The sequence below is a fragment of the Neolamprologus brichardi genome, chromosome 6 (genome assembly GCF_056152115.1).
Source record: "Neolamprologus brichardi isolate AB-2024 chromosome 6, ASM5615211v1, whole genome shotgun sequence".
NCBI lineage: Eukaryota > Metazoa > Chordata > Actinopteri > Cichliformes > Cichlidae > Neolamprologus > Neolamprologus brichardi.
In genome coordinates this window covers 8,256,768-8,278,008 of record NC_142109.1, presented here as the reverse complement: position 1 = coordinate 8,278,008, position 21,241 = coordinate 8,256,768, and the positions used below count along the sequence as shown (strand labels likewise).

Here is a 21,241-nt window from a genome sequence, read left to right as displayed (position 1 = left end):
CTTCTCACTGTCTTGATAGAAGCCGCCCACTGTCGAGCCCCTAAGCCAATTGTACCACTGCAGTTTAAAGATAAGGAGTAATGAACCTTGCTGGTGATGTACTGAAGTCACAATTTCCAGACAGTCATTTTAGGATAGAACAGTATTGTGCTCCAGAACGTGAATTACACCACTGCTATGAATCCAAAGAGCTTTTTCACCTGCAGCGATAAGCTCCCGGTACAGGCTTAGTGGCGGTTTAGTCATTAACTATATGTGCACTTAATTCTTCTTCACCAATAAAACATGCATACTGAAAGTCTGCACAAAAATGACAACATGAGACCTGAAAATAGGGAGCTCAATATCGTGTTTCAAAGTGAAACAATTACATGTCCCTGTCTTCTTTTGAGATTATGTTCTTTATTATTATTTTTTGTCATTTTGCCTAAATGTAAATGCACAATCATAGTCATAGTGCAGACGTCAGCTTTAATTCAATGAGTTTTACAGAAATTTTCCATGAGCTGCTTAGAAATTACAGCCATTTTTATGCAAGGCCCTCCATTTTTAGAGGCTCAAAATTAATCGGACAAACCAACAGAACTTTAAATATGAAGTCTAGGACTGACTGGCATCACCAGTTCCTTTAGTCCTCTCCCTTGAGATGCTCTGGCAGGTCTTTACTGTAGCCAACCTCTGTGAGCATGCTCTGTTAAGTTGAGATCAGGTGGCCGAGTCTTCCCATCTTCCTGTCACATAAGTTCATCTTTGTGTCATCTGTCCCAGTAAATGACCAGGTGCAGCGAGTTCAGAGCTTCAACTCCAGAACTTTTATCAAAATAATCAAAGAGGCCTCACCTGGCTGTGAAACTGCATGTCACTCAAGTGTCGAGTTATTTTTGAGCTTGTGTATGGAAATTGACTTTTGGAAAATGGCAGTGAATGCAAAAACTAAAAAAAAAAAAAAAAGCAAAACTGTAAAACTTGTAATCTGTACAGATACCTTTGTGGATTTTGTGAGTTGCTAAACAGGGCATATACAGAAGCCATATTGTGTACGGTGGCCCTGAGGGGTCAAACACACTGCAACTTCAGAAAACACCAGCAAATAGAAAAATGCTGCAAAAGCACACGAAACATAATCGAGTTTGAATAAAATGCAACAGAAGTAGACGCTGATGTTTTCTTAACTTGCAGTGAGTTTGACCTTTGAGGGCCACCGTATGAACATGCTGCAGTCCATGCGCTCAAGTTACTGACATGCAACATTGGACCTCTGAGGCGAATGGAACGCGTCATTTTGTGCTAGCTTGCTGATTGAGAGTTGGTAAAGTAACACGCCGTTTAGTGATGAAGAAAAAAAAAACTACTGGGAAGTAAAATGCTGCTGTAAACAGGTGGATATTTAAAGATTTAAATAGTGCTAATGTTGAATGAGCAAGAAAGCTCTTTCATCATTTGTTAGACTGCAATGATCCATGCGGTTCATTTTTAGTGAGGAACACTGAAGGTAAACATCGCTCTACAGGGTGCCTTTGAAGTACTGAGCTGGAGTTGGGCGGTGATTAGCTTAGCTATACACACTTCAAATTAGGTGTTTGTCACTCTTTATAGCAGGAGGAAGAGTTAAAAAAAAGAGTCTGCGTACTAGCACCTGTAAAGCTCACTAAATTACTAAATCTCAATTGTTAAGTCCCCAAACTCTCTGCTCTTGTCCTTTTGATTGTACAAGTGAAGGGTTCACTACATTATCTAATATTAGTTAAGCGATAAGTGGGCTAACGGCTTACTAACCACACCTCCTGCAAGTGCAACCTCTGTTTTCAGCCCAGAGAGAGAAACCTCATCACACCTACAAATATGAGTTCCATCTGGTTATTTCAGAATGACTACTTTAGTGATCAAATTAAATAAAAAATTAAAATAATGGCTTCCGTTAATGTAAACTGAGAAAAAAAAAGTAAGATAATTTTTGTTTGCTTTATTATCTCTTTGCTGCAACAATGTATTTTTTTTTTTTTAGCAATAAATCTTAAACCACTGGAAAATCTGTCTATCTACCCTTAAACTGTAACACATTTGTAAGGAAAATGTATTTCTGGGTTGAGCAGCAGAGTTGAGTATCTGAGCTGCACCAATGAAAAACTCATCAAATCTTCTCTGCCAGTGCCAAACAGCTTATTCCACTAGTGACTCTTGGTTTGAGCTTCTGGTGCCCCAGGTCCTGACACTCAGGTGCCTGATCACATGCCTGAGAACATGAGGCCTGCTACAGCGGTCAGTTGGTGTCTGCTCCAAGCATGTCACGTTTGACTGATCTGAATAGGGCTCATGCCACAGGGAAACTTCAAGCTGGTGTTCAGTTTGCAGTGTTATTTGAAAGAAGCCCTGGTACCATCTCCACATTGAAGAGCAAATCCCTATAATGGGGGAGCAGAGACAGGCCACAAATTGGACGTCCCAAGAACCAACACCTCATCCTGTCAGCACTAAGGAAACGATTTGCATTCAAGGTTTGTAGGATGACATGGCTGATCGCTCTCTACCCACCCCGACTGCACACAGCCAATCTCTGGTATCACAAGGCTGACAGTCAAGCCCGTTTACACTGGTGTCACCAACATGTGCACTGGAACCTGAACCTGTGGAGGAACTTTATGTTCAGTGATGAGTTCAGATTCATGGTGTCAAAATGTGGAGAAGACTGAGAGAAGGCTATGCAGATTGCAGCACTGATAGAATAACAGATCTCAGTGGAGGCAGTGTAACAGTGTGTGGCGCCATCTCCCTCACTGGAAAAATAGGGCTCGTCTTTACTGGAGGCAATCTCAATGCAGATACATATCAAGATGAGATTCTGCAACCAGTGGCCATGCCATATCTCAACTCTGTCCTCTAAAATGAGAAAAACCTGTCTCAACAGGGTGGGGTTTATCAGAGACTACCTCCAGAATTTGGGAGTGGAGAGGATGGAATGGAGCCACCTCAACCCCACTGAACACTTGTGGGATCAGCGTGGACATGCTGTTTGTGCCAGAGGGATTAACACAACCACAATGGGTGATGCGACAAATGTGCGTTGAAGAATGGGACAGCAGTGTGTGACCAAGTAAAATCAATACCCAGATACTCCACTCTGTAGCTCAACCCACAAATGCATTTTGCTTACATTTTTTTTACCATTTAGGGGGAAATAAACAGGCTTTCCAATGGTACAAGATTTATTGCCAAGAAGCATTGTTACAACAACGAGGTAATCGACCAAAAACACAAACGTCCTTACTTCTTGTGCTAAGTTTACATATATGGCAGTTTCTTGTATTTGAAGGCAGACTCTATAAAATGTCATCTTGCTGCAGTCATTGTAAGTAACTATAAAAACAATATACTGGAATACATGTTGTCAAACATATAACACAACCGTGTCAGTAAGAAGTCATTAGCTGATCACTGTTTCAAGGTGAGACCCATCCCTTCCTGTCACATCCAGTATGTTGCATACGGAGTAGCAATGTCGGAGACGCTCACCTCGAGGCTTCAAAACAGGACTTCAGAAACCAGCCGGAGACATCATCACAGCCATCTTTTATGCTGTCTGTGATTGTAGCTATTTATGTACTTTATTATTGTATTCTTTTTTTATTGGCATTATAAAAGCTAATGACAGAAGACAAAAAGGAAGAAACAACTGAATGCAGAACAGAAGACACATTTTTGATTGTAATACATCCACGTTATTACAGTGTAAATCGGCATGGATGCTGATTTTAAGTTCTCTTCTGGTTCTGTAGAAGAGCAAGGATTTTCCAAAGCTTGCCAATGTATCCGTGCCGTACCCCTCAACTAAGAGACCCTCCACAACAGCACACCGAGTTGAAGGGGCTAGACTGGAAACGAGCACAGCTGTTTCCCCTCACAGCTCGGAGCCACTTTAAGTCCCTACACTTTGCAAACTTTAACTTGATTTTGTCTTGTTATTAGCCCTTACCTGCCATAGTAATGGTTAAAAACACATTCCCTTTCAATAACCTGGTCTGTAACCAGGATTTGTGTTCAGAGTGTGCGTTCTGCAGACCAGCTCGGGTGCTGTCGCTCAAGTGCTTTCCTCAGATGTGACAGAGCTCCTCCTGCTTTCACAGCTTGAATACTTTTAACAGTACCAGTAAATTCACCTTGTATAAAAGAAAGAAAGAAATGCCTGAAAAGCAGTGAAGTAGTGGAGTACAGTCACTTACAATCACCGAATGTGACATAACCGTCCATGTGTTGTAAAACGACCAGCATTTGTAAAAGAACTGATTTCGAATTTCTCTTGTAACCCCGTCATTGCACAGCATTAAAACGTCTGCCTTGTATTGCATTGATGTCTGTTATCAGTGCACTCACCTGCTTCACGCACAGCAAAGCCTCTGAGAGAAAATTGTATCGCCTAACTATGTGGAAAATTTCCTGTGTTGTTTGAGAAAGTTAAAATTCCCTTGTGTATGTACAGGTAGCCCAGATTTTGCACTATTATTTAAGCTGCTGGCAGTTCAATCTCCAGCCATGTCAAATTATTTTTTGTTGTTTTGTTTTGCACAAAACAGCCCGAGAAGTGGGATACATCAGCAGCGCCGTATGCACAAACGCCGATTGTTCCCTGCACAAAGAAGGAGAATGTCTAGTTTTCTTCAATCTGTCAAAGTTGCTTTTAATGCTGCATATTTGTCAGCATATAAAACACAAAATTTCAAAATATGTTTTGACACACACTGTGCAGAAATACTTACTGTCAATAAAGTTTTCATTAGACAGGTTCATTTGGTCCATTCAACTGCTATCTGTCAAATTAAAATCAAGCAAAGTGAGCATCCCATCCCAACCGTGCTGTCAATCCAAAGTGCGATCTTTATCGAGGGCGTCGTAGATTTGTCAGTATCCATATCCATCCACGTTTTCTTAAGGGGAAATGTTCACCTTCAAGTGGTGTGTAGGTTTGTCAAAACTGATTTATTTTATTTTACATATGTTATGCAGTTTATTTAATAGTAATATATTTAAGTACAAGACAAAAACTTTTTACAAGCATCAGTTAGTCAGAGATCAACTAGTTTTCATTACTGTGATGTCTCCATGTTTTTTACAAACTGGCCTCAGGCTCTAGGTCAAAACTAAATATAAATACCTCTGTATGATTTGTCAGCCAGTCTTAACTACATATCAGATGGCAGGACACTGTTCAAGTACCTAAATAGTGGCTCCATAGTGTTTACGCATTCACCTAACAAATGAAAGATCCCTGATTTAATCCAAGGAGGAGACACAAATCCTTTGAGGGTTGCATCAGGAAGAGTATACAAATCTGCCAAATCACATCTCAGAGCAACCTGCTGTGAATAAGGAAGCAGCTGAAAGCAGCTTTTTAAACTTTCCTTTGGGATTAATAAGTATCTATGTAATTATTTTTTATCAATACGTGTCAGTTGGTATAACCCTCAATCACCTGTAATGTGTCAGGTTGCTTGCTTCTAGCTATAAAGATCGTTTAGCTTTGTTTATAGGTTTGAGATGCTGTATTTGTCTCTCAGATTTCTGCCTACACAGTGAGGGTAGCTGCAGGTTTATTGGTTGTTTTGTATTATAAAAATGGTCCCAGTTGAACATTTCAAAATAATAAAGTAAGTGATTTCTTCACAGACACTCTGTGATGCTGGCTCTTTGTGCAGGGGTTTGTCCATTTCCATACTTAACCATGAGATGCATTATCATTACATGTTGTACAGACATTCATGGTCCCCAGAGGTAGGATCCTGGTGATTTTGGTGAGTTAGAGTTCAAATTCAAATCAATGTCTTATCCATGAGCTTCACCTGCTCTTTATGCTAAGTTTTAATTAGTACATGTTTGGATGCTAACGAAAGAAACGCAGGTGGTGACCATAATGAATATTCTATTTGCTAGCCATTATTTAAGCAACAGACAGCATACAATATGTATCTGAAAGCCACCAGATGTGATAGCTGTGATTGCTATTACTGTGATTGTTAGGGTACGCCAGTTCTCCTCTAACATTACTGTGGGGTTCTGCAGGGTTCAGTCCTGGGTCCATTATTATTTTCTTTCTGCATTTTTTTTTCTCACATACAGACAATTAAACAAACATTCTGCAGACTATGTATTCCAGCTTGCCACTAAACACACTTGTGCTCACAGTCTTTGTTCACAAGCTCAGAATTTGTAGTTTTTCATCATATAAGGTTGAAGAAGAGGGGGAAACAGAGCCTTTAAGTCTGTGGCACCAAGATTTTGGAACATCTCCCACAACATCTAGCTGACTCTGTGGACTTTTAAAACATTTAAAAACTTCTTTAACCTGAGTTTGTATTAAATATTCTCTGATTTAATTTCATTTGTTTTGCAGTCAATGACACTTTAATTTTTTTTTTTATTATCATATTTTACTGTGATTCTTCGCAGTTTATATTTATTTTCAACTTCACTTAATTATCGTAGAGCTCTATTGCAATTGTTTTCTTCACTTCTATAAACGCTTTCCTGACAAGTTTGAGTCAGCAGTTTTGATCATATTGAATAAAACATTAAATTTTTTTTTTTCTTTTTTGTAAATATTGGTTATATTATGTTAAAAAAAAATGGAGGATTATCTGTGGTTTGCTTATTGACTAATGACTTGACCAAGCAGGTTCACAGTCAGACCCACCCCTCCTTATCCTGTTGGATTTTGCAAAACCAAGATGTCAACAACTCAGCTAATTCTAGTCTCTGAGCCTTATTACTCATTTATGTTTTAGGCTATTTTTAATGCAAATATGTAACAATAAAATGACTTGCTAGCACCTCTACTCAAGAGGAATGTCCTCCAGTCTTGGTGAGTGAAGTCCTGGTATTTTCTTAGTCTGATACTTAGAACTAATGAGCTAGTATCTATAGGCTAGCTGTGAGTGCGTCTTGCTAACCAAGCTTTTTAGCGTTAGCTGTAAACTTGGGACTCTACCCATTCTTGAAAATATGGTCACTTCTGGATCCCAAAAGACAGAAATGACCAGCTGCAAAGCAGAAGTCAAAGACAGGACTTCAGAAACACTAGGACGTCGTCACAGGGGCTTCATCCATCTTTTAAATGCAGTCTCTGAATACATATCTTAGTTCTTAGCATTTCTGTGTGCGCCCTACTTCTTCAAAGGTCAGACTGTTATTACTTTAGCAGCTGATGTAATGCAAGTTTAAGAATTTCCCCCAAACACCCGTTTTTCTGTTAAATAATTTATTTTGGATTTTAATCTCCTGCCTGTGTGGTTTGAGTCTGTGCTGGTGTTCTCCGGTCACAGTGTTTTCCCATAAGGCTGGAGGTAGGTTACCATGCATTTGCACTCTGTTGATAACAGTTGTTAAATCCATTACTTGCAATTTGAATATGAACTACAAACTGCTGTATGCTGTTCTATTCTTCCTGTGTGAATCCTGCAGAGATTTGATTTCACTAACTAAAGTTTTTAACGATCCAGGTTACAAATTTGAATTTATTTGCCTGATTAATTGTTTAATTCAAGTCAGTGATGGACCAGTTTATGTTTTTAGTTTAACATTACTATGTTATTCAGGCCTCGCAGGCGCCCAGCACACACAACTCATGGTTTTCAGTATTTCTGTATTTCATTCGGTTGAAACTAAAGAACCAGAGATCCCGTCTCATTATTTCAAAACAGAACATAACACAGACAACAGGTGTAACACACGCACACACGGGTTACAGTAGCACCACAAATAATGTCATTTCCCTCCACTATATAAGGAGGCAGAAATCTGAGAGATAAAATATCCTAAAACTGACGAACATTTATTTACTTGTGTTAAAGGATCCAAAGGTTTCACCGTCAGCTTTTTTGAGTATAACTATTTTAAAACTTCCCACAAGATCTTTTGTGTATTTTGCAGAGTAACTTATATAGTTTTGTGGAAAAAGATGTCTCCTGAAATGTTCAGCACTGAGAACCACAAACGGTTTCTTTTTGGCTTCCGCCTTGAGATAAAAGCAAAAATGTCCACAACCTTGTCACAAACATATGAGACCAGAATTATCTATGGCTATACAAGTAAAAGTTTATCCCAGCAAATGTAATCCATCAAACATCTTTTAAATGCGAAATGAAAGTCCTGTGATACTTCTGGCACTTGTGGCATTTGTATGGTTTCTCCAGGGAAAGGAGACAGTGAAAGGAAGGCTATTTTTATTGTGCTCATTTTAATTTTTTTTGACAATAAAATAAAGAAAGCCTCTGAGAGATCCTATGGTAGAGCTTTCTCTCTCTCTCTCGCTCTCTCTCACTCTCTCTCTCTCACTTCCTCTCTTGCTCCTGAGTCATTCACTAGAAGAATATAACACAAGCTTCCACTGAGGATTTCCTTGCAGCATGCTCCATTGTCATTTCTCTCTGTTAGTAGGACCTCGGTTTATTTCCACTTTCTAGGCATTGTTGTTTCAAAAACACAGTTTCACTTCATCACGGTTCAAAGAATAGCAGCGCTGATTGGGGTCACCGCCGTCTGGTCGCCTTGACCATCAGCTCGTTTGTGTCTTACTCGAGGTGAGCTCTGCTACTCTCTGACACATGATAAGACAGGCCATTACTGTTTATAAAACATAATGAAAAAAAAGAAAAACAAACCAAAAACAGTAATTGAATACATCGCTACATTGATATTACTGTTACTAAAAGAATGCTCAAGTGAGGCTTCAGAATCAAGCAATTATAAAATTGCAGTCGGGTGAAGTATATGTTAAGAAATCAGGATTATTTTTGTTTTCAATTCTCAAAGCAACACTAAAGTTAAAAAGATGAAAAAAAAGAATGTTTTAAGGCTATTGTTTGGTTAAAGCCACAATCTGGAACGTGTAACGCAGCAACAGCCACGGCTCATCAGTTTCCTTTTAGATCAGAGTTGGATTGTTCGCTGCAGCAGCAGAGGAACCATGTCATAGCCGCTGCAGTGTCAGGGAAGAAGAAAAACATTTTAAAAAATTTGCCTTTTTTCTTCTATTCCAGCCACACAAATGAATGTGCTTTTTGCGGTGCTACAGACAGCTGTGATGATTTTACCCACACGCGATTATGGCTTTAACCGGGCTTAATGACTTGAGCATTCTGAACTCATTATAGCAGAGAAAAAAAGTTTTTTTTTTTTTTTTTTTTTACAGTGTTTCCACTCAACAATAAACTTGTCATTGTTTGCCATCTCTGTTGTGTTCTCTGTAGATTTTCAGTGTCATCGTTTCAAGGTTGGAGTCAACTCTGTTTCAAATCATGTCGCAAAACTGGTTAGCGTTAAATTCAAAGTGCATTGATATGAAACTCTGTTGACTCCACCCCTGGTTTACAGTCTCATTAAATGACTTGTTGTAGCACAGTTCTGTGTAAAGTATATTATCACATTTTTTTTCTCCTATTTTCCACCTCCAGTGTTTAAATCCTGCAGATATTTCAGATATACACAAAGTCTCTGTTCACCACATAAGTGATACTAATCACATTTTACCATAACACTTCATATATTTAAAAAAAGAAACAACCAACTGCCAGTACTTAAATAGAACCTCTTTAGCAACTGCTTTGGGCTTCCAGGACAAACTGGTCAACTGTGTGCACCAATTTGGTCACATTTGATTCTATAGGAAGCCGATCGCTTCTTATTGATCGCCCAATTCTTGGTCTCACAATTGGCCATCTCAAAGAGAGTTTTCTCTCAGACAATGGGCACAAAGACTGAATGCAGCTCGTTCATCAGAATCCAGCTGCTGAACAGTATTAACTTCTCGAAGAATACATTCATCTGTGTGTTGGTTGCGAGTGCATGAGTACACTTGAAGTTGCATGTATGCATGTGCTAGAGTCGTTAACTGTGAGGATGATGGTGGGTCAACAGTTGGGTCCTGGCTTTGAGAGGGCGGGTTGGGGAGGGTAAGGTGTCAATTTACTACCACAGTACTTTGGTCTTAAAAATGATTGGAGGCGGGGAAGCAGTGAGCCAATGGTGGTGGATCATTTTGTGCAAATCGTAGTTCTGTTTGGCACACTGACAAGTATTGATGCGAAGGTAAGAGGTCTGTAAATAGTAGTACTTAAAATCGTCTCAAATGTGTTGCGATTTGTCAAGTTAGCACGATGGCACCACAGTGGAACCAGAAGAATTCAAAAAAAGGTCAAACGTTAAAACCCTGGGAGATGGGACGAGGGAGGGGAAGGTGAGGGAGGCGGGGCGATGGGCTTTAGGGTTGGGATCGGGGGGGTGAATTGTCGATAAAAACACAGTGGCGCTACAGTGTATCGGGAAGGAAGCTGAGAGTTTTAGGTCTTTTTTCCTTTTTTTTCTAAGAGTCGTTTTTTGATTTTGAACAGTGCAGATATGCTTTCCCTACGGGAATTGAAGACATTCATTTGAAGATTAGAATTGTTTTTCTCTTTTTTTGAAGTTCGATTTCAAAATCAAAAACGTACCATTTGTAAGTGATCCGGCAGGTGACTAACTCAGGATTCTGGTTTCTGAAAAGTCTGAAAGATTTCAAAACCCATGTTGTACAAACAAAACAGTCACCTCTGTTTGCAAATATAGAACTTCTCTCTCTCATCTGTACAACGTTCTCCTCTTTAGGAGGATTAGGGTGGGGTGTGGGCGGGATGGGGTTCACCAAGAGAAAAGGTGGGCTTGTTTCTGGCTTGGCGAGGAGCACATTCCTCTTGGTAGAAAAAGGAGAACTCAAAAGTCTTGTCCATCGACTGTTTGTGTCTCTGTTGGTGTACACTTCTCAGCTGAGAGTTTCAAAACAGTCAAAAAAACACAGTCACACGATAGAGCCATGCCATATTCAAATAATAGAATATTAATGATGAGGATCATAGGAATAATAGAAGACCAGTAATGATAATAAGAATAATGAATAGTAATAACAACATATCACATTAGCAGTTTTTTTCCCCTTTTTTTTAAATCCTGTATATAAAAACAGTGGTGAGGAGAAGTTGATACACAGTAGGGCTCTACTATCCCCTTGGTTGATTTGGCACATTATATTCACTCTCTGATGAGAGCTACCTACTCATTCTCAGCACAGTTAAATATTACTGTAGCCCGGCGACCCATCCAGAATTTGTTGCTTTTGATGTTTTCAATCTCCAAAATCACAGAAGTTTAAAAAAATAAATAAAATAAAATTTAAAAAGTCTACCCATGTGGCAGCATCGCAGGACGCGATGCAAAAACAACCTCTCTGGAAAAGCAAAGTCTTTATTATACACCGCTGCGACGAGATTGAAAGCATCCCTGGACTGTTCGGGATGGCCCGCCCAGCAACATTTAAGGTTTCTATTCTTAATGATGATTCTGCTTTTCTTCATTCAAAACTTAGTACAAATAGCTACATAAGTCTGAGCTATAACTTCCATTACATTACAAAAAGTAACTCAGTCTCTATATGTTATAATTTTTGTCGTTCAGTATAATATATTAGTTTGGTCCTCCTCCGTGCTCTCAGAAGAAAAGGCTTAGTTTGTGTAAAGTATGTCCGTGTGTGTGTCTGTGTGTACACGTATGTGCAATCTGATTCTGTAGCTCCTGTAAGATGTGTGCATTTGTGTGTATTTACAGCTCTTTGTTGAATAAGTCACTGTGTATCTGTATGTCATGGATGCACTTTTGTTAATTTTCCATCTTCGGATGGTTTGGGGGGATCTCCACACGTGGGATCAGGCCTTCTGCTGGGCGGACACGCCCTTCCAGTAGTCCAGTATGTCATGGAGATCTTCATCCTTGGCAAACTGAACTTTTCGCCTCAGCGCATGTCCGGCTGCCACGTAGCCTTCATCCTCCATAGATGCCTGCCTGTGCCTCTTGCGATGCAGTTTGAACCGCTCCCACAGCCCCAGGGTCGGGGTGCAGAGGAGCCCTTCCTCCTCCTCGTCTTCCTCGGGGCTGGAGCAGTAGCTCAGGTTGTGGTACTGTGGCGAGAGGGGGTAGTGTGGCGAAAGCTGGGAGTAGGCTAACTCCCTCTGCTTGGCCTGCCTGCTGAGAGTGAGGGGGTCTAACATCGAGGGCTTGCGGCCCCCTGGGTGGTGGTGGAGTTCCTGCAGGATCTGGGGGTGGTGCTGCAGCTCCTGGAGATGCTGCTGGGAGCCGGGGTAGGAGTGACGGTGCTCGTTGTACTGGCGGATTCTCTGGGCTTCAGCTCGTAAGATGGCTGCAGCCGGGGTGACTGTGCGGATGGGCTCACCTCCCCCGCCCCCCCTTTCCCCTCGATCCCCTGGTGAGGCTCGCTCGATGTAGCGGGACTCTGATGAGTGGTACCCTCCCTCTGAGCGGAAGGAGCGAGGGCTCCGGGCGGAGCCGGGAGAGGAGGACGTGCTGGGCCTTTTAGATGTTGGAGGAGCCTCCATGCTGTGGTGTCGCTGTAATGAATGATGATAACTTCTCCCCCTCTCTTCTCTTCCTCCTCTCCCTCCTTTGTACACCGGGGAGAGGAACTCACCTCCTCGTTCCCTTTCTCCTTGCTCAGACAGAAGCACCAGCTGTGGCTCTGCTGTTGAAACAGCTCCTCCACCTGCAGAAGAGGGGGATTTGATCCCCTGTTGAAAGGAGGTAGATTCAGATTTGAGAGCATCTATACAATTGTTGATGATCTGGTTAACTTTATCTACTTCCTTGGCGATGGTAGAGATCTCTGCTACTGAGCCTTGGGGATTTGCTTGCGGTGACATCTCCCTTTCTCTCTCTCGTTCTCTCTCCCTTTCAATGTCCGACCCTCTCACCTCCATATAGTTGAGTTTAGGGGGCTTGTGGGCCGGTGTCTCTATCACCTCCTGAAGCTTGTATGGATCTATCTCACCACCCTGAGGTAGGTAGGGCATTCTGGACAGACTGTCCCCAGCACCAAGCTTCTGGGAAACGGTTCCTCCACTCCCTCCTTCTATATCCCCTTCTCCACCATACTTTAGCTCTATCAGTGTTCTCTGGATCCTGCTCATCTTCCTTTCCTTTTCCTCCATGATCCTCTTTCTTCTCAGGCAGTGGACAACAAAGCCAAGGAACACAAGCATTCCAAACAGGCATCCCAAAATTGTCATAATGTAATGGGTTGCTGATGACTGAGTGGGTAATCTCTCTGTTCCAACTCGGCGGCCTGTTGAGATGGTCAGACAGGTGTGGTTGAAGCGAAGGGAGTTTCGTATAGAAGCCACACAGTAGGTGTAGTCAGTGTTTGGTTTTAAGTTCTTTAGCTCAATATCTTCTCTTTTATCTTTCAAATTCTGAATATCCGTGAAGAAGCTATTGTTATAAAGCATCAGGATGTACATTTTCTTGTACGGATCGGGAATCTGAACCGTTATCACAGCGCTCGAATGTAGCACTTGCTTTTCAGTCATAATGGGTTTGGCATCGGGGAAAATGGGACTCAAGCTGATCACCTCACCCCCATCAGGAGGGGTCCCAGAAGCGCAATCATCCAGTCCGCAGGGAGAGGCGAAATCTGGCGGAGGAGTTGTGGAATCAATACCATAGAAGGATGTTGCGCTACTGCTGTCATCTGTGCACACGTGACTGAGCGCATACAGAGCACTGCGTTGGTTAAGCATGCGAGGATTTTGGTTGAGAAGGTTGTACCCAGAGAATCCATGAGGGGAGTCACACACCATCCTCTCACTGGTCCTGTTGGGGAAGGCTGCAAGCCAGCGAAGGAAACCCAGCAACTCGCAAGAGCAATTGAAGGGGTTAGTGTAAAGTTCACAGGTGGTCAGCTTAGAGAGTCCAGAGAACAAACTGCCATCCAGCACTTGAATCCTGGAAAAAGATCAATAAGAAAGTATAGATTTATTGGCAAGTTACCCCTTTAGATGTGTTCTTTCACATTGAATGCACCTATTCCCTCCATTTAATAGATTTCAGCTCATGGTCAAAAACATCTGCAATACAATTTTCAACAAGTCCAAAAGAGCAGTTAAGCTTATTTCATTTAGCTGTTGCTATACATTTAGGTCAACAGATCAATACCAATTACCAAAACCAATAGTAAGAACAAGACAGTTATTTCCACTGAGAAAAAAAGAAAATAGCGTAGGGATCTGCTGAGGATACCGTCACAGGAAAAAATTAGTATCATTGAATGGTCAGTAGTGCATTTTTCCATCATCAGTGCAAATAGGTGAATTTAGAAAACAAGCATAGCTAAAATGCCTGGCATTTTTATTTTTGTTTGTTCTCCAGTGTACATGTGCTGCAATTATTACAATTTCAGCATCTATATATATCAACAATTATCAGGAATAACATTATGAGCACTAACAAGCGACATTTGAAATGAATAACACTGATTATCTCTTCATCATGGCACCTGTTAGTGGGTGGGGTATATTAGGGAGCAAGTGAAGATTTTGTCCTCACATTTACTGTGCAGGAAAAATGGGCAAGCATAAAGATTTGAGTGAGTTTGACAAGGGCTAAAATGTGAAAACCGCAGATTTTGTGGGGTGTTCCCACTCTGCAGTGGTCAGTATCTTATCAAAAAGTTGTCCAAGGAAGGAAGAGCGGTGAACCAGCAACAAGGTCATGGGGAGCCAAGGCTCACTGTTGCATGTGGGGAGCAAAGGCTGGTCTGTGTGGTCTGATCCATCAGTTACTGAAACCAAAGTTTCTGAAAAAAGTTAACGCTAGTTCTGATAGAAAGCTATCAGAATACAGAGTGCATAATAATGGGGCTGCCCATGCTGACCCCTGTCCACCGCCCAAAGCACCAACAATGGACACGTGTGAGAGATGCACTATGGGAAGAAGGCAAGCTGGCAGAAGCAGTGTGATGCTATGTTGGAAAAACTTGGGTCCTGCTATCCCTGTGGATATTCTGTTTTGACATGTACCACCTACCTAAGCACTGTTGGAGACCATCTACACAGGCATGTTATTCCCTAATGGCTGGAGCCATTTTTAGCATGCACCCTTCCACAAAGCAAATATGATTCAGCAATGATTTGCACATCAACAAGTTTGAGGTGTTAACCTGGCCTCCAAACTCCTCAGATTTCACTATAATCAAGCATCTGTGGGTTGTGCTAGACAAACAAGTCCTATCCATGGTTGCACCACATTGCAACTTAAGGGACCTAAAGTATCTGTTGCTCAATTCCAGATACCACAGCTTCAGGGGTCTAGGGGAGTCTGTGCCTCGTTGGGTTAGGGCTGTTTTGGCAGCAAAAGGGGCACCAAAACAAGAGTCACGATGTTATGCCTGACATATTATTGGTGTACACATTATGGCTGAAAAAGCAGCAATTTCCAACATTTAAGCAGTTTCACCTAGTAACCATGATTTTCAATACCTGTTCATGGAGAGGTCTATATTCTCTATATTCGGACATTCCCAGAAGGTGTTGGGTGTAACAGTCTCAATGAGGTTGGCTTGCAGGTAAAGGTACTGCAGCTTGCCCAGGCCTCGCAACATGCCCTCTGTCAGGTTCCTCAACTTGTTGAAGCCCATCTGGAGAACCTGGGGAGGCAAAAACAAGTGGGATTAGTCTAATCTCTGAAGACCTAGCCTGTGCCAGGCATCACTCACCACAAGCTGGAAACATACAGAACAAACGGATGACGATTCAAACAATTCGTGTTTGACACGGTGATCTAAGCCCGTGTGCTGCGCTGAATTTACTGAGATCTTTCTTGTTCACATTTTACCTCCTGGCTTAGCTCCAGCAGCCGGATAGATGTGTAAGCATGCCAGCTCATTACGGATGTGTTGAGATCGGTTTGGTGAAACACTTTGCTTGAATATTCCTGGAAGCCATAATGAGCGGGTGTTGTCATTCTCATGTCTGTGTCCATCTGTGCGTATATCGATGGAAGAATTTCTATCTCTTTAGACCCCTGTTTTGGTTTACATATTATTCTAAATAGAACAGCTTAAACTTGTAATATATGATAAATACAGTTCGAATAAGTCTATGCTTATTGTAGAAATCTATAAGAATAAGTAAAGAAATGGTATGCATAGTTTGATTCTAAACTATTTGTCTCTGTGCACTCCTCAGGACTGTTTTATTGTGATTACTTTTGCATAAGATTGACAATTTCACCATATAAATGAAACATTAACCTCTATGTCAAAACAACCCAAGTTTGATATCAACGGTCATCACTAGTGTAATGTGAAGGTTCGTCATAGGCTACTAAATCTCTCTGAGCTGTTATAAACATCAAGATGGACACAGATAACTTTTCCAGCACTAACTTCAGTCCTGGCTTACTTTAACACAACAACTTCCTTGGTGAGACTCCCCATGTGACTTCATTAACCAATGAGAAGCCAGGAAATCCTAGCTTTAGGTGAATGCGGCAGATTCAACACATGTTTATAATTCCTTTGAGACGTCCAGACATGTAAACAATAAATATAAAAGGAACTGTGTATATAATTAGCTCTGTAAACAACATAAACACATCTCTTCATTTTAAACAAATATCAATTTTCTTCTACACTTTACACTAGCATTGAACCAAACAGCAGCTTTTAGTGGAAATGTATGCAGAAAGCAACCAACCATTTGCACTCTGCGCATGTTGGAAATGCAGACCTGAGTAAGTTCAAAAGTTACTATTTTGACAGGAAGAGATCTTTTTACTAAGCCTCCCTTCTTCTAAATTTAACTGCGTAAATTATCAAAAAGAATCTATTCAGCTAACAACAGGATGGCCTGCTGTAAACACAAAGATGAGCCATGAAACCTTTTTCTCATAGATTCCATGTTATTGAACCTCTGTTATATTCCAAACCTCTGTCCATATTTTTTTCCTATGTATCTATTTTTCTCTGCTCCCTCTCTTTCCCCTCATCCTCAGCCAGTCAAAGGGCGAGGGAGGTTTTTTTTCTTCCCACTGTTGCCAAACAGTTGTTTACAATACATGGTTTAACTGTAGGGGTTTTCTGTGTATTATTGTAGGAGCTTTACTTTATGATATGAAACATCTCGAGGTGACGGTTCTTGAGATTTGGTATTCATTGAAATTAATTTCTTTACCTTGAGATACTCTATTGCTGTTAGCACCGTCTGACTACTTTTGCAGCATTTTGCTAAATCTGAGCAGACAGTATAGCCCTGGACACTGAATTCATAGTACTTCTATCAGCAGTCACATCATCAATAAAGACTAGTAAACGGTTCCAAGAGCAGCCATAGCTGCACATTCCATAACATTACCTATGGGTAGCAGCTGTTCCTAACAATGCATTGTTGTAGACACTCTGCATTTCCATTCATGAAGGCATCTCTGCATTGTAGACTCCATGAGTGATGCACCAACCTCCCTTAGAGTGTTTTTGAATTGGTTAGATGGTGGGAAGTTGTTTTTCTTTACCAAGGAAAGAATTTGCGATGATCCACTTTGGTTGTCTTCTGTGGTTTTTGAGGCTTTTTGGCATTGTTGTACTGCAATCATTATTTGTTAGAAAGTACCAGATTTGGTCACTCCTAAAGTTTTTGTGGCCTCACTGACAGGCCTGCTTATCTTTAATCTCCCTTAAAATAACAAAGAACCTGGCCTCAAGTGGCCATGAAACTGCTTGTCAGTCAATTGTCCAATCAAAACCTGTCCCATTGTCCAAATACTTATGGACATGACTGTAAAATGGCAGCCACATGGACGAACTGCATGGATGAAAACCACCTTGAGGAGGGGATCAGATTACTAGAAATGAGATAAGGCATTTGCTTTTTACAGGGAAAGTGGCAGAACTGTATTTTTATTGCATACACATACACATAAACATACACATACTACTACTACTACTACTACTAATAATAATAATAATAATAAGAAGAAAAATAATATATTCGGTTGGTACATAATAGTATATTAATTTGATACCAAGTGTTAAGTATTAGGGGTGGGTTTTTATAATCGATTTATCGATATTGATAGATTCTGGCTTGGATAATGTAAAATTGATTCATTAAAATCCTGAATCGATTTTTTAATATAAATTTATTTTGCCCGAAATGCCAGAATCTCTGGTGAAATCTCACAAAATTTCAACAACCACCAAACAGCTAAGACAGTAAATGAGAGCAGGTACACAGATTCTGCACAAAGACTTAAACACACAGCGCAACCCGTGGATCAGAATCAGTTAGATGTCACCTTTCTCACAGTCGGGGCTGAAAGCCGACAGCTCGCTGATTCTGATGCGCTTTGTGTTTACGACGTTTTTGCGCTGATTCTAAAGCTGTTAGTTTGATGTCTCTCCAAACAATATTGACTGAACCAGCAGCAAAAGAAGATCCAAACTACGCTTCACATAAACATCGTCATGTATTCACTCTGACTTTTACTGTTTTGCTTCGACCACGATGCACAGCTCTCTCTCTCTCTCTTTCTCTCTCTCTCTGTACTTCAAGAACAGTTTCCCGTCTAAAAATCTGTTTTCTTCATTATTCGCTTGCTTGTTACGCACAAGTCTACAGTTGTTTACAGCGCTGTCGGCGGATGGTTTTTTTCCCGTTTTACATACTTCCGAAAAGAAAACCTAATTTCTGCCGTTCAATACTGAACAAATTTAAACTTTTTAAAATCATGCAAAATGCAAAACGCTTAGCCATGTCTCTAATAAAACCGCTGTAACTTCAGAGGTAATGTTCATGTGTTGATTAATGGTTTTCTTTCATTTTTGATGTACTGCAGAATATTTTTATAAAATCCCAGGCCAGAAAAACCGCCTTCATGTTTTTCTGTGTTTTATCCTCAGCTACTTTGACACAAAGGCATCTGCTGTGATGCTCACATCTTTGATAAAGTCTGGAAAGTGTCAGCTTCCTTTTTATAGATACAAAAATATGTAAATGTACTGATCTGAATTATAATATTTCTGATTGTCAAAATTTCCCAGATTCAAATCGAATTGAATCGAATCGAATTAAATCGAATCGTGGATCGAATCGATTCGGGACCTTGTGAATCGGAATTGAATCGATTCTAGAAATCAGTGACGATACCCAGCCCTATTAAGTATATATTGTGTAATTGGAGTATTAGTCCTCTGGTGCACTGTGGGATTAAACAGCAGTTTAATGTTGGATATGCACTCTCATATGCACAAACACTTTGTTTACACTGATGGATTGCATTTAGTTACTGTGTATACTGTAAAATTATGGAGCACTTTTTACATTATCCAAATACATCCAAACAGTTTAAAGAGTGCATTTCATGTACCCAAATAATGCTGTAATTTTCCACCGCTGTATGTACAGTATGTGCATTGATGAATGTGCACCTATATGGAAAAACCTATGAATGCATATTGTGTCAGGACGCACCTGCAGATTAAATTGTGCTGAAAACGCTCCATCTTCCACGTAACTGATATCGTTCTTGGTCAGGTTCAGATAGGTGAGGTTGCTGAAGCGACTCAGTGAAGAATAATGGACCGCCCGTATCTTGTTCTCGTTCAGCCTCAGATCCACAATAGTGCTGTGGAGAGATGTGTGAGATCTCTCAGCATCCAGCAACTCGGGAAAATACTGTGGAAATAAGTTTCATTGTAAGTTTTCATACCTGTTAATGTGGGAGGGGATGGCCTCGTAGGGAGGCTGGTTCATACTGCAGATAGCCAGCCACACAAAGCCTTTTTCCCCTTCAATAAGCCAGCAGTCCGCCTTAACCACCGGCAGCCGCATCATTGAAAGCAGTGCAAGGAAACAGAAGAAGGAGCTGGCTGTAGACAAGACCACTGATGAAGACCCTCCAGTCGTGTTATGTCGCTGCCGTCCCTGTTCAGTGTTCTGGGCCATTTGGGATGTCATTGCAGTATCCGCTGGAGAAAGCCGACCAGAGTTGCTCGCCATCTAACATTTATTCTTGTAGACTGGAGCCATTGGGAAGGGAGGGTGGGAGGGTTTTTTAACGGTTATATTTTCATGAACAGGGATTTGCTTTTCTTGAGAATTGTGACTGTTCTATGAGCGGCAAATGTGCCAAACCGAGGAATTGCTAAAAGCTTGAAGAAATAGAGTGCATGAATGGGATGTAACACTTCATTGGTAGTATGTGTGTCTAGGTAAACTGTATAAGTCGATTAATTAGCAGGGTCACATTTGATTTATGTATGATTTGGCAAGTGGAAGTCGTCCTAGTGCCAGATTGGCTGGTATTCATGTCTTCTGTGGCCATCTGCACCTCTGATTGGACAAGCACCTCTTTTCTTTCTTCCTCATTGCGTGCTGCTCTGTACTTGGTGTGAGAACCGGTCCCTGGAGGGAAAAGGAGAGAGAGCGAGAGATGGGAGGAGGGCGTAAGAACGGGATTGCCAGTAAAACACAGTGGTTTGTTTGTGAGCTGCAACAAACACAACCCTGTTACCAGCACGATGAGATAAAGGTGCTTATTTTTTTCCTTATATAACAGTCTGACGTGTGCACATGCATACTCAAATTTAGGCATGCGCACACACACAATTTTTATATACAGTGACATTTCTTGACAAGTCCAATTAGTGTACACACAGATCCACAAGCACCTGCAGATCTGAAAAATACACACAGCTTGCTGCTGCTGCAAAAAACAACTCAAACAGACACACACACACGCACATGTTTTCTGCAGTTCCATTAGCCTCTGGGCCTTGATGGCCAGGGCTAAGAATGGCCATGGCTCTGATACTGTATCTAATTAATTAATCTGCTCTAAATAAAACACTTCCTGGGAAAAACAGCTGACGTATGACGGAATAGGAGAGACAGGGAGGCGGGAAAGTGAAAGAGGCTCTCACAGGGCTGTGCAGAGCAGGAGGAAGAAAAAGTGGGTGCAAGGGAGCTGCAAGGAAAGATGCTTGGGGGAGGGGGAGAGAGATGGTGAGATGGAGAAGAGGTTGAGGTAGAAGGAGGAATAAAGCAGTCGGTGGTGAAAGAGGCAGCGGTTCTGTGGGGGAAAAAAGGAGGCTGAGAGGGGGAAAAGGGATGTGGTGGGACTCTGTTCAGTGAAATTGCGAGAATAGTGGCTCCCTCTTCTCTCTTTTGAGCCTTTTTCTCTCAGCTGCGAGAGCAACAAACAGGAAGTGACATCACCGAGGTGAAGGAGAAGGAGTGGGAAGGAGCAAAAGGTTGGGCCGTCCTGACAAGCATCTCCTGGCTGCTGTTGACACATTATTGATTACGGCGAAGCAGAGCGGTGCTGATGTGTCACCTCTGATCTGAGGAGGAGGGTAAATGAGAGCGGGGTACTTGTGGGG

General features: G+C 41.3%; 1 protein-coding gene across 2 annotated transcripts in view; it reads right to left on the bottom strand.

Moving 5' to 3' along the window:
* Window positions 1-3,296: 3,296 nt before the first annotated feature.
* The window catches only part of LOC102788382 (protein ELFN1-like), a 129,602-nt gene continuing 111,657 nt past the window's right edge, over window positions 3,297-21,241 (bottom strand). For both annotated transcript variants that reach the window (XM_006804330.3, XM_087841597.1), the window contains 4 exons: window positions 19,570-20,264; window positions 19,332-19,485; window positions 15,342-15,508; window positions 3,297-13,809 (listed from right to left, as the gene is read on the bottom strand). In XM_006804330.3, the coding sequence (XP_006804393.1) occupies window positions 11,721-13,809; window positions 15,342-15,508; window positions 19,332-19,485; window positions 19,570-19,859 (2,700 nt within the window). In that variant the 5' untranslated portion in view covers window positions 19,860-20,264 and the 3' untranslated portion in view covers window positions 3,297-11,720. The remainder of the gene's footprint in view (window positions 13,810-15,341; window positions 15,509-19,331; window positions 19,486-19,569; window positions 20,265-21,241) is intronic.